The following is a 14,522-nucleotide window of genomic DNA, read 5'->3' as shown; positions in this document are numbered from 1 at the left end:
TCAAGTGGAGGAGAACTGAAATGAGAGGGATATAGAGGCTGCCATATTTATTTCCTTTTAAGCAATACCAGTTGCCTGGCTATCCTGCTGATGCTCTGCCTCTAATACTTTTAGCCATAGCCCCTGAACAAGCATGCAGCAGATCAGGTGTTTCTGACATTATTGTCAGATCTGACAAGATTAGCTGCATGCTTGTTTCTGGTCTTATTCAAACACTATTGCAGCCAAATAGACCAGCAGGGCAGCCAGGCAACTGGTATTGTTTAAAAGGAAATAAATATCGCAGCCTCCATATACCTCTCACTACAGTTCTCCTTTAAGCACACCTGAAATGAGATGTATATATACGGAGGATGTTGTGTATATTTGCTTTAAACAATAACAGTTGCCTGGCACCCTGCTGATCTCTGGCATCAGTAGTGTCTGAATCACACCCCTGGAACAAGGATGTGGCTAATCCAGTCAGTCTTCAAAAACATCTGATCTGCATGCTTGTTCAGGGGCTATGACTTGAAGTATTAGAGGCAGAGGATCAGCAGGACAGCCAGGCAAAGTGCATTGTTTAAAAAGAAATACCATATATACTTGAATACAAGGCGACCTCGTGTATAAGTCGAATCCAATATTCAACCCTCTTAAGCTGGAATTTTTTATTGACTCAAGTATAAGTCTACCCAGCAAAGTTAATGGTTGCACTTGGGGCCCAAGAGGGGTTAATGACTGCAGTGCATACAGTATTGTAGCCATTGACCCCTCCTGTCCCTTAAGTGCAGCCAATACCTCCTCCAGGTCCCCAAGTGCAGTAATGATTCACTCCCATTCCAGCAGCTCAGTATTTCCCCCTGACCCTTTCCTTGTTAATTGTTGTGGCCAGGACTTTCACACCTGTGTTTTCTTGGCATTCCCTTTATCAAGAAAGTATCACTTACCACTGGGTACATTGCAGCATATAGGAATGTCACTATTAGTACACACATTACTCAGTGTGCTCAGTGTTGCCCGTGACTCATGTATAAGTCGACCCCTATACTTTTATGAAGTGAATCAGACCTAAATTTCTAGACTTATAGTTGAATACATAAAGTAGATATGGCAGCCTCCATATCCCTCTCACTTCAGGCATCCTTTAAGCAAGAGTTTGGAAATGATGTTATTATGGATGGGGATATTTTTCCTAGTCAATTTCTAACTTATTCATCTATTTTTTTTCATTTTCAGGTATTGCTGCGGGACAAAATGGTGGTAAGATCATTTTCATTTCCGTGTGATTTTATATGTTTAATTATACACCAGCTTAAAGGAAAATTATAGGATAAATGTTGTCATTTATGACAGTCATTGTTGTAAAGGCAGCAGAATAAAACCCTTAGGCCTTGTTCACATTACAAATCGCCAGCGCTATTGCAAGTGCTGAGAGATTTGGTTAGTGATTTTAAAAGCGCTTTTCCCTGCTTTTGTGGAGAGATTACTTTAGACACTTCCTGACGTCAGTCACAAAGTAAACTCTTGTAACCAGAAATGAAAAAATACAATGGGCCTGATTCACAAAGCGGTGCAAACTGTTTAGCACAGGCGTGCTAAACAGTTAGCACGTGAAGTCCGTTCGTGGACTTCACTTGCTATTGCAATTTGCCGAGCGCAAAAGTCTGCGATCGCGCAAATTGCGGCACTTTGCGCGTGCAAAAGTCCGCGAACGGCACTTCACGTGCTAACTGTTTAGCACACCCGTGCTAAACAGTTTGCACCGCTTTGTGAATCAGGCCCAATGTATCTATTCATTAAAGCGCTCAAGAAATCGCTATACAAAGAGCTTTTTCAAGTGCTTTGCAATTTCCCTACACCTTCCATTCAGCCAAATTGCTCAAAAATGGTACATGTAGCACATTTGCAATTTTAATAAAATCGAAACACTCACATGTGAACTCTGTCATAGGAAATCATTACACAAGCGCTTTTAGTGCGATTTGCAAAATCGCCAGCGCTTAACAAAATCAACAAACGCTGATAGTGTGATCAATCTCTAATAACCCATCTCCTGGCAGATGGTAAAAGCAGAGGCGGCCTTTGGGGGGGGGGGGAGTGGGGCAATCCCCGCACCTGAAGAAGGCCCTGCACCCTTCGGGCATAGTAGTTACAACTCGCCTTCCTTCCGCCGATCCCTCGCAGCCTCTTTCTCCTTACTCCCCCGGCATCCGTCGCATTGGTAACAGCGCCCCCTGTGAGGAAGTAACCGCATGTCATCACAGGAGGCGCTGTTATCAATGCAACAGATGTCGGGACAGGAAGGAGATGGAGGCTGCGGGGGATTGACAGAAGGAAGGTGAGTTGTAACTACTGTGCCTTCTCCCCCCACTGCTGCGGGGCACCTACCTATTTAAACTACACTGGAGGTACCTACCTATCTAACATATACTGGAGGTACCTACCTATCTAACCTATACTGAGGGGTACCTACCTATCTAACCTATACTGGAGGCACCTACCTATCTAACCTATACTGGGGGCACCTACCTATCTAACCTATACTGGGGGCACCTACCTATCTAACCTATACTGCAGGCACCTACCTATCTAAACTATACTGGAGGCCACTACCTATCTAAACTATACTGTGGCACCTACCTATCTAACCTATACTGGAGGCACCTACCTATCTAACCTATACTGGAGGTACCTACCTATCTAACCTATACTGCAGGCACCTACCTATCTAACCTATACTGGGGGCACCTACCTATCTAACCTATACTGGGGGCACCTACCTATCTAACCTATACTGCAGGCACCTACCTATCTAACCTATACTGGGGGCACCTACCTATCTAACCTATACTGGGGGCACCCACCTATCTAACCTATACTGCGGGCACCTACCGATCTAACCTATACAGGGCAGCACGGTGGTGTAGTGGTTAGTGCTCTCGCCTTGCAGCGCTGGGTCCCTGGTTCGAATCCCAGCGAGGGCACTATCTGCAAAGAGTTTGTATGTTCTCTCCGTGTCTGCGTGGGTTTCCTCCGGGCACTCCGGTTTCCTCCCACATTCCAAAAACATACAGATAAGTTAATTGGCTCCCCCTAAAATTGGCCCTAGACTACAGTACTTACACTACATAATATAGACATATGGCAATGGTAGGGATTAGATTGTGAGCTCCTTTGAGGGACAGTTAGTGACAAGACAATATATATATACTCTGTACAGCGCTGCGTAATATGTCGGCGCTATATAAATACTAAATAATAATAATAATAATAATACAGTGGGCACATACCTATCTAACCTATACAGAGTGTGTGTGTGTTTCCACAGTATGTGTGTGTGTGTTTCCGCAGCATATGTGTGTGTGTGCGCATGCATATACAGCATATCTGTGTCTCTAGGCCCCGCATATGGCACTCACCGCAGGCACTGCATACTCTAAGGCCGTCTCTGGTAAAAGGCACCATACTTGTCATACTAACCTCTCCAAGTAGTGCTTATCTGGTCTTCCATCTCTCTTTTGCGCAGTTTAGTTCTACTTACTATACTCATCAGGGTGTGCTTTAATAAAGATTGGAAAGATTGAGTGTTCTCCGTCCCTCTAGCCCAGGCATGGGCAAACTTGGCCCTCCAGCTGTTAAGGAACTACAAGTCCCACAATGCATTGCAGGAGTCTGACAGCCACAGTCATGACTCAAAAAGGCAAATGCATTGTGGGACTTGTAGTTCCGTAACAGCTGGAGGGCCAAGTTTGCCCATGCCTGCTCTAGCCTCTAGCTGCTGCCACCATCACCACTGCATTCACACACTGATTGCGAAATACGGTGTGTGAACCGGGGGCGTAACTAGGACCCACCGGGCCCCCCCACTCATTGATGCTGGAGGGGAGTGCAGAGTGGAGAGCCCGCATTTCCGCATCAGAATTTGGAAATCAGTAATATAAGTGCAGTAGGCGGATTTTCACAGAAATTGCGGAATTTTTCGCTGATTTTAACATTGTTTTTTTTCAAAAAGTACAAGGTCTTTTTGAAAGATTTTTCAAAAGCAAAGACCCTGTAGGTGCTAAAAACACAGAATTTTCCAGGTTTGTTAAGCAGAAGAGTAGGAACAAGAAGAAAAAAAATCTTTCAAAAAGACCTTGTACTTTTTGAGAAAATCAATGTTAAAGTTGGTCGAAATTTCCACAAAAAACGCATCAGAATGACTGTCCTCAGAGGACTAATTATCCCTATTAAACTTGCATAAAATCCAGCAAAGGACCGGCACCACTGCAGTGTATTATAGCTATAATACCTATCTAACCTATTTGAGCTATAATACACTGCAGTGGTGCCGGTCCTTTGCTGGATTTTATCATTACGACCCCCTGGTACTGGGGTGGGACCTTGGCACACATCTTGTTTGGGAACTTCATTGGTGCTCCTGGATCTATTTTTGCACATATTAAACTTGCATAGACCTAATTAAAATTGAAAAGATCTAATAATTAAGAGGAGGGGAATCATTACTACTACAATCTACATACCCGTATCTCAATGGTGTGACTGTAACTCAGGTCTGCTTGAAAATCGCAGACATCTAATCAAGAATGAATAGCACCGCTTCATGCAGTGCAGTGCTAAGTCACGTGACCGTGCATCCCTTGCTGCAAAATGTATCATATCTACTTACAAGTGAGAGGTAAATGGAGGCTGCCATCAGGCCCGGGCCGAGGCATAGGCTGGAGAGGCTCCAGCCTCAGGGTGCAGTGTAGGAGGGGGCGCAGAATTCATTCAGCTGCATTCCTAATTGTGTTTGAAGCAGAAATAAATAAGAAAAGTGGATACATGGCAGTGACTGCAAGCCAGATAACTAGATATTAAGGTGTTGGGGAGGCTGTGGGCCCTGTGGCCCTCTTAGTCTAATAGCGATCAGTGTGTGATAGCAGGGGTGGGAGGGATGGGGGGCGCACTTTGGTGTCTCAGCCTTGGGTGCTGGAGGACCTTGTCCCGGCTCTGGCTGCCATATTCATTTCCTACTAAACAATACCAGTTATCTGGCTGTCCTGCTGATCATTCCAGCATCAGTAGTGTCTGAATAAAACATCTGAAACAAGCATGCGTCTAATTTAGTCAGATTTTTGTCAGAAACACCTGATCTAGATGCATCCTTGTTCCGGGGCTATGGATACAAGTATTAGAGTCAGAGGATCAGCAGGACAGCCAGGCAATCTGCATTGTTTAAATGGAAACAGAAGTGACACTTCAGCCAAACATCAGATCTGCATGCTTGTTCGGGGCCCATGGCTAAAAGTATTAGAGACAAAGGATTCACAGGAAAGCCAGGCAATCTGCATTGTTTAAAAGGAAGTAAATATGGCAGCCTTCACAAATGTCCCACTTCCTGTTCCCTAAAAAGGGAAGGTCTCCTACAATGCATCACTGCTGAATATGCAAATCATCCTTTGTTGTCCCTGATAGCTAAACACAGCTCCAGAACAGCTGGAATGCAATGATGTGTCAGCTTGTTAACTGTGCAGAGGCTTTCTCTTTAACTTAAAAGGAAAACAAAAGCTGAAAAAAAAGGAACTTAAAATTGTAACTGTAGGTTTCCAGTTTCCTTTAAAGAGTAACTGTCGGGCATAAAATCAAAAATCAATTCTTTATTTTTATCTGATAAACAAGTAACTAGGTTGCTAACCAGGTAATCCAAAAGTTAAAATCTCTATTACTTTTCTTGTTGATACATGATCATTCTCCAGTTCACCTGACTCTTATTTGGTACACACAAAATTTGGTACACACAAAGAAAGTTGCAGGGCATGCTGGGTTGTCCTTTTTTGCTTCTCTACTTTCCACTCAGGCTTAACTAATTCAGCCTGATTGGCTGAAGCCTCTTTCCCTTCTGTTTTCCCCTCCCACACCTCTGTTCCTCTCTGATTGGCCGGTATTTTTCATGCTGAGACAATGCACTTTCTATAGTGAAGGGCGGGCAAATCAGGCAGAGGAGACTAAGGGAGGAAATGACATCAGGATTGGCTTCAAAATAGTCACAGTTAAAATGGGAAATGCTAAGCAGGATTTTCTCTTTTTTTATGTAGAAAAATCACAAAAATCAAAACGGGGACAGTGCAATACACATGTTATGTAAGTAGAGAAAGTATTTATCTACTTATATATGTGTTTTTTTCTGAGATAGTATGGCTGAAAGCTCCTCTTTAACTGTTTTACAGTTATTTGATTTCTCCTGAATTAGAATTGCTCAGTACAGACAGCAGCCCCCGACCCCCCCATCATCAGTGCTCCCTCTGGTATTTTACATTGGGAAATACAATTTCGAGTTCTAGAATTATGTGGGTTCCATCAGCTGCACCTATGTACGGAAGTCGTATATATCATGTATTATTTTTCTAACATGTGTTCTTTGTGTTTGTTGTGTCTGTAGATTGTGAAAACTGCTTGCGCCTTGATTCTGGGGCTATCGTTGGTATTGTCACCTGCGACGTCATCATCACATTAGTGATTGCCGGCCTGGCCTTCTGGGCCTCTAGCAAAGTGCAGAAGAAGAAGTATGAAGGTAATTTATCAGAAAAACACTTTGTACCCTAAGAACTGCAAGGTAATATAATCAGGTCATTCTTCTTCGGGTCTGGATATATATATATATGTGTATATATATATATATATATATATATATATATATATGAACTGCAGTGTTTTCATCACTGCACACGCCTTCATCGCTGGTCTGCTGATCAGTGAATGGGAACATGTGTTCCCAAAGCCAATCAGAAGTCACTAGCTTCAGCAAGAAGCCAGCGATCATTCATAAAATGAAAGTAAAACCCACATTTACTTCCTGTGTACTGCTATAAGTACGCAAGATAAAGTTTGGTGACAAAATTAAAAATTGCATTAAATATACATAAAAAAATATTAATCCTATAATTAACCCCTTCCACCCCCTCCCCCATAGTTACCAAAATAGAACAAAAACAAAACAAAGTGACAGCATTTTCTTTTTAAATACATAAATAGTTACCTTAGGGACTCATCTTTTTTATATGTATCCTATGAGGGTATATTACTGTTATTTTTGCAAGTAAGGGCTTGTATTTATTAAAATAGTATAAACAAACACAAAATGGGAAAATACGCCTGTATTTCCATATAAAACATTGTCACCATACATTGTACTAGGGATATTGTACTAGGAACATAATTTAAATGTTGTAATAACCTGGACAAATGAGCAAATAAAATGTGTGGGCTTTACACTAGTACTTTTTATTTTCAAATTATCATTGTTAAAAACTGAGAATGCTTTTTTCTTATTGCTTTTAACATATAAAGGAAATAAAATAATTATTAGCAAAAAGTACCACCCAAAGAAAGCCTAGTTTGTCCTGCAAAAAACAATTTATAGATCATTTAGGTGTGATAAGTAGTAATAACATAGGCGAATGAAGGGGAGGAGGATAATATGTGAAAATTGCTCTGGTTTTTAAGGGGATTTTATTAATTAGGTGTGAAAATAACCCCTAGGAGAACCTCTACTTAACACAATGAAGAATCCTCCAAAATATTCTCTAATTTATTTACAAGGACCTCCTACTTTAAAAGGAACTGTCATGAAAATCTTAAAATTTTAAACACATACAAATAAGAAGTATGTTTCTTCCTGAGTAAAATAAGCCATAAGGGCTGGAACCCACAAGAGCGTTTTTTTGAGCATTTTGGCAGCGCTGCGATATGCTAGCGTTTTGCCAAAACGCTCAGCTGATGTTAATGGATGGGGCAACTTCCACAGGAGCGTTTGCGTTTCCCAGAAACGCAAACGCAGGACATGCAGCATTTTGGGAGCGTTAGCGCTTCAATGTAAAGTATTGAACCGCTAGCAGAAACGCTCAGCAAAACCTAAACTGAGCGGTTCTGCTAGCGTTTTGCGGTTCAGCACACTGTAACAAAATGAAAAATAATTCACAGGACCAATCAGGATAAAAACGCAAAACGCAAAACGCTAGGCACCCGCTGGGGAAAAAAATACAATGTTGCAAAACACAACCCAAAACGCGCATGAATCCGCTTGCAAACCGCTCAGACAAAACGCTAGCGGTTGCGTTTTGCGTTTGCGGTTTTCAGTGGGTTCCAGGCCTAAATGACTTCTCTCCTATGTTGCTGTCACTTACAGTAAGTAGTAGAAATCTGACATCACCAACAGGTTTTGGACTAGTCCATCTCTCCATAGGGGATTCTCAGCATGGCCTTTATTCTTTATAAAGACACTCCCTGGAAAAGATTTATACAAAGATGCTGGCCACCAGCCTCCCCGCTCACTGTACACTTTTTTGGCAGTTGGGCAGAGCAACTTCCATTCACTGAGTGCATTTTGAAAATAATGAAATTCCTGTGAACCCCCCCATGAGGAGATGGGCTAGTCCAAAACCTGTCGGTTCTGTCAGATTTCTACCACCTACTGTAAGTGACAGCAACATAGGAGAAAAGTAATTTATGGCTCATTTTACTCTCGAAGAAACTTACTTCTTAATTGTATATGTTTACATATATTTTACATTTTAAGATTATCACGACAAAGGTCCTGTAAGGATCATGTGACCATAAGGATAACCATATTCATCCCAGACCCCACTTGGGATGTAGTCAGTCTGGATGCCATTTATGTTCACTTGGCCACACCCCTCTTCAATAGTAAGCAAGGTGAAGTGGCATGCCAGCTCCACCCCCTCCTAAATATATCCAATCAGCATCCCATAAACCTCCCCCGTGTCTGAACCCACAAGCCTAGGACCTAGTTTTTCTTCTGACCCCTTTGTGTTTTGGGCAACAACCCATGCAGCATGAATACCCCCCATTCCCCCAGAAGGCACTGCAGATTGATGTGATGCTGTAGGGACATAGCTGGTTTACTCCAAGTGACACAGTTACCTAGCGAGACGTTCCTGTTTGATGTCACAGAAGAGATATTTAAAGAGACACTGAAGCGAAAAAAAAATTATGATATTATGATTTGTATGTGTAGTACAGCTAAGAAATAAAACATTAAGATCAGATACATCAGTGTAATTGTTCCCAGTACAGGAAGAGTTAAGAAACTCCAGTTGTTATCTCTATGCAAACAAGCCATTAAGCTCTCCGACTAAGTTAGTCATGGAGAGGGCTGTTATCTGACTTTTATTATCTCAACTGTAAGTGAACTGTTTACTTTTCCTCTGCTAGAGGAGAGTTCATTACTTCACAGACTGCTCTGAAAGAATCATTTTGAATGCTGAGTGTTGTGTAATCTGCACATATTATAGAATAATGCAATGTTAGAAAAAACACTATATACCTGAAAATAAAAGTATGAGAATATTTTCTTTGCTGCTAATCTTCTAGAAATTATTCATAGTACACAACCAATTCATTATATCATATTTTTTTTTTCCGCTTCAGTGTCTCTTTAAGATGATGGAATTTTTCTAGGGGAAGGGCAGTTTGTTTGTGCGAAGACATCATCTTTAATTTCTCATGTTATATTTAAAAAAATAAATAAAAAATACATATGTATTTTTTAACTTACCCATTTTGTTCTTTAGCTAAACTTCTACAGAAAAACAGCACAGTCGACAACGACCACACCTATGAGGTGAGACGGTTCTTTCTGCCTCTGATTCAGTGAAATGTGTGTGCTGTATTGTGAATACAGATGTGCAGGATGTAATGTACAATAGTTACCAGGTGCTACATCATAAACACTACACAAATTACTTTGGAGCATAACATCATAAATTAAGGGACTTAAAGAGAAACTCCAACCAAAAATTGAACTTCATCCCAATCAGTAGCTGATACCCCCTTTTACATGAGAAATCTATTCCTTTTCACAAACAGACCATCAGGGGGTGCTGTATGACTGATATTGTGGTGAAACCCCTCCCACAAGTAACCCCTCCCACAAGAAAAGTTTGAACGTTTGTGGGAAATGGCTGTTTACAGCTGTTTCCAACTGCCAAAAACCATGCAGCAGCTACATCACCTGCCAACAGTAAAATGTTCACTGGAGTTCCTCTTTAATACTAGTTATATTTGTATACACAAAGGTAATTTATGATTTAGATAGATAGATAGATAGTGTGATCTTCTGTGGCATTGTTGCGCCCTCCCTTCCATTCCGCGCAGTTGTACATGTATGCAGCCCCAGGTCACATCCCGACCCCACACCACGGGTCGGGCTAGCTTTCCCCACATAAGATGGCTGCCAGGATTGCCGCGCATGCGCAGTCCGCATAGACTCAAGTGCGGCTGCGCAATGTTAGTGCCTCCTCCGCATCTGCACTTGCGTCTATGCGGACTGCGCAGCCGCGGCAATCCTGGCGGCCATCTTATGTGGGGAAAGCTAGCCCGACCCGTGGTGTGGGGTCAGGATACGACCTGGGGCTGAGTACTGGTACAGAAGCTGCGAGGAATGCAAAGGAGGGTGTGGATGGCGTCCTCCATATAACAACATTGCACACAGGTATTGATCTTTATTTCTGTTTTTCCCCTCGTAAGTCCTTTACTATATTTTGATGCAGTATCCTGTATATGGTGTATTTTTATATTGATGCTGATTGTTCATTATGGTGATGAATACAATAGTGATTATTTTCACCTGGAGAATGGATGTATATCACTTCTGCAGTCTTCATAAAAAGTGCTTTTAGGCTTCTTTCCTACCAGGACGTTGCGTTTTAGGGGACGTTATAGATCGCATAACGGGCCCCTAACGCAACGCCTGGTGGTGCTGGAGGAGGACGCTACCAAGAGCCGCGTTATGCAGCTTTTGGTGCGCCTTTTTTGTGCTTTGTGATGCGGAGACCACGTGATCCGCATCGCGTGGTCCCGCCAGCCAATCACCACACAGAGTGACCGCTCCAGGAAGTAAACACTGCACGTCACACCGTGCAGTGAATATTAATTAGCCATGTGGCTGGCCGAGGAGGTGGAGGGGAGACCTCCTCCTCCAACATTACTGAGCATGTGCAAACAGTCTAACGCTTAGCCGCATATAACGCACAGCATGCAGCACTTTCTTTTTACTTGCTGCGTTACACTGTAACACAACGTGGGCACTGTGAACAGCCTATTGATTTTTCATTACTGTGCGGTGGGCTGCATTACAGGCTGCTCTAATGTGCGCCTGTAACGTCCCACTGTGAAACCAGCCTTAAAGGATACCTGTAGTGAGAGGCATATAAAGGCTGCCATATTGATCTCCTTTTAAACAATGCAGATTGAAGGGCTGTCCTGCTGGTCCTCTGCCTATAATACATTTAGCCCCAAACAAGCATGCAGATCAAATACATTTGCAAGACCAGCTATGTGCTTGTTATAGGTCTGTGATTCAGACATTACTGCAGCCAGAGAGATTAAGCAGGACTGCCAGGCAACTGGTATTGTTTGTTAAAGCGGACCTGAACTCAGAACCTCATCTCTGCTCTAAAAGATAAGCAACAGCATAATAATTTTTAAAGAAAAACATTTCTTTGTTACACCTGATACAAATCCTGCAATAAATCTGCAGTGTGTCTACTTCCTGCTTTCATGGAAGCAGACATAGGGTTAACATCTCGTGTTTATAAATTAGCTGCTCTGCCTAGGCAGCCAGCTGTCTCTGCTGAGAGATCAAATTACACTTGTGCTTAGTCACAGATGAGGGGGAATTAGACAGGCTAAACGCTCTAAATATACACAGGGTGCATTTCCATAGGTCTTTCTTCTGTCCTGTGCAAGAGTTCAGGTCCACTTTAATTGGGTCTGTTTGAAAGGCATAAATATGGCAGTCTCCATAAACCTCTTCCTTCAGCTTTCCTTTAATTAACCTTTAACCTTACACAGGTCTGCTTTTCTAATGATTTAGTAAAAACTTCTGGATTATTCTTTTTGTTGTTCTATACCTTTAAAATAATACTGCGGTCTTTTTTCCCTCAGCACCTGCGTGGACAACAGATGGATATTTATACTGACATAAAGTCAGCAAATGATTCCTAACTTACTTGATCCGCTGCGGCTCTTCAGAGGAGAAACTGCTGATGCCCTCTATGTAGTCCTCTCTCCTGTCTCTGTGTTGTGCTTTCTGTACAAAATATCTTTCTTCTTGATGTTCTCTGAGAAGTTACGATGGCTCAAGAAACTCAGTCTTGCTACCGAAAGCAAAACAAGACCTGAGCAAAGTTTAAAGATGGACGGAGGCCAATACTTACTCTGTCGCCTTATATTTCACATTTACAGTATGTTCTCACCATGGGCGTAACAATAGGGGCTGCAGCCCATGCGCCCGCGGGGGGGGGGGCCTGGCTCCCCCCCCCCCCCGGGGCCCGCTCAGGGCCGTTTTGGGGGCTGGAGGGGGGGCATGGAGAGCATGAGGGGAAAGCTATGGCCACACTCGGTGGGGAGGGAAGGCGATCTCCCCCCTCATCTCGGGCTCTCCCCTCTGCGCTCCCCTCCAGCTACAATAACCATATATGTGCAGCGGCAGCTACATACCTTTCGTGCGCTCCAGCATGGACGTTCCTCTCTCTAGCCTCTGACGCGACTTCCTGTATAAACAGGAAGTCGTGTCAGACACTAGAGAGAGAAGCGTCCGCGCTGGAGCACACGGAAGGTATGTAGCTGCCGCTGCCCGCCGCTGCACATATATGGTTATTGAAGCTGGAAGGGAGCGCAGAGGGAGGGAGCCCAAGGTGGCCATAGCTTTCCCCTCATGCTGCGACCCCTCCAGCCCCCCAAAATGGCCTTGAGTGGGTCCCGGGGGTGTAGGGGGCACCCTTAAAATTTCTGCAGGGGGGCCCGGTGGGTCTTAGTTACGCCCCTGGTTCTCACACTGCCTGGCTTTTAAAATATGTACTAGACTGGTTTTGAATGTAAACCAATTGAGCAAAAAAAATTAATAAGTTCTTTCAGTTTATTTAAAATAAATAAATAAATACTGTATATACTCGCATATAAGCCTAATTTTCAGTCAGTGGAGCAGAACAGATGGTGAAGCGGGTTTTGTTACTGGCAGAGAAGCGTAAGGATTGTGCACTAGTGATCTTGCTCTTGCCAGCTGGCTCCCTGCTGTGTCCGTGCCCCAATCCCCGGCAACATGGTGTGCAGAGTGCGCTGCTCAAGACTGTGTCCCCTGGCTTGTGGAGCGGAGCGTGCAAGAAGCGCGTCAGCGGTGCAGTGATCAGGGATTCTTCCTGTGCGACAATCACTGTGTCTCATATCTATGACTCCATCTAGTGGCGTCTTGAGACACAGCTGTATAATCCTGGGGCACATCTGGCTATGGGGAGGGGGGCTGCCTTGTACTGGGGCACATTTGGCTACTGTGGAGAGGGCTATATTGGCGAGAGGGCTTATACGCGAAATACGTCAATTACTTTTTCCTGGTTTCTTAAGGGGGGAAGTGGGTACCTCTTATATGCGAGTATATATGGTAAATAGATAAAAAAAAAGGGGGGAGTTTTTGGGGGGGCTTGCAGGCTATTTTCAGGCACCAGGTCAGATTAACATGCTTCTGTGTAATAACTTTTTGAATGATCAGGAATGTACATTAATAGATTATGTTTTGAATATGAATATGCCTCTAAAATATAGAGACCAGGGTTCAGATTTTGGCTCTTTTTATTTAAGTAAGCCGGCATTTATTCAGTAAAGAATTCTTGGGCGAGATTCCCTAACACTGCTACTGCCTACTGAGTGCGCTCTAGTGGCTGCCTCGCAAGTGCTTTGAATTTGACAGGAGAAAAGCGCTATACAAATACTGGAATTATTATTATTATTATTATTACTCAAGGTAAAACAGTGCCACGTATTGCCAGAATGTATAAGAGGCAAGTATTCTGTGGACTCTTTCCCGCCCCCGAGCCTGGTGGAATTGGCCTTCAGAAATGCTGAGACTGAACCAGTGAGGCCAGTGTCCACTTATTCATTGTGAATACCTCAAAAAGCAATCTTTGAGCACTAGTGTATTGGTTAACCTCCCTGCTGTTATAAAAAATTGCTGCGCACGGCAGGGAGGGTGTTTTTTGGCATTATTATTTTTTTTTTAGCATGTAGCTAGCCTAGCGCTAGCTACATGCTTCCCCCCTCCCTGCGGCGTCCCCCCGAATGCGCCGATCGCCGCATATACCCATCCGGAAATCCCGTTCTGAACGGGATTTCCAGGAGGGCTTCCCCCCGTCGCCATGGCGACGGGCGCGATGACGTCATCGACGTCATCGACGTTGTGACGTCAGAGGGAGTCCCGAACCACCCCTCGACGCTGCCTGGCACTGATTGGCCAGGCAGCGCACGGGTCTCGGGGGGGGGGGCACCCTCTGATGCGGCGGGTTGCGGCGAATCGGCGCGGAGCGGCGGCGATCGTAAGTTACACACAGCTAGCAAAGTGCTAGCTGCGTGTAACAAAAAAAAAATTATGCAAATCGGCCCAGCAGGGCCTGAGGAATCCTCCGCGGCAGGTTACCCCGAGCTGAGCTCGGGATAACCGGCAGGGAGGTTAATGGTTACTCTAACAGGCCAATGAAGACTTTTGGAAA

General features: G+C 43.7%; 1 protein-coding gene across 1 annotated transcript in view; it reads left to right on the top strand.

The window, feature by feature from the left end:
* The window catches only part of TYROBP (transmembrane immune signaling adaptor TYROBP), a 41,670-nt gene extending 29,384 nt beyond the window's left edge, over positions 1–12,286 (top strand). Inside the window, exons 2-5 of the mRNA XM_068243229.1 lie at positions 1,219–1,242; positions 6,404–6,535; positions 9,555–9,604; positions 11,929–12,286. Coding sequence (XP_068099330.1) covers positions 1,219–1,242; positions 6,404–6,535; positions 9,555–9,604; positions 11,929–11,988 — 266 coding nt within the window. The 3' untranslated portion in view covers positions 11,989–12,286. The remainder of the gene's footprint in view (positions 1–1,218; positions 1,243–6,403; positions 6,536–9,554; positions 9,605–11,928) is intronic.
* The last annotated feature ends 2,236 nt before the right edge of the window (positions 12,287–14,522 follow it).

This window comes from Hyperolius riggenbachi, chromosome 6, assembly GCF_040937935.1.
Source record: "Hyperolius riggenbachi isolate aHypRig1 chromosome 6, aHypRig1.pri, whole genome shotgun sequence".
In the NCBI taxonomy this organism is placed as follows: domain Eukaryota; kingdom Metazoa; phylum Chordata; class Amphibia; order Anura; family Hyperoliidae; genus Hyperolius; species Hyperolius riggenbachi.
Note: the sequence above shows the minus strand (reverse complement) of the source record. Positions and strands in the feature narration are given on the sequence as shown.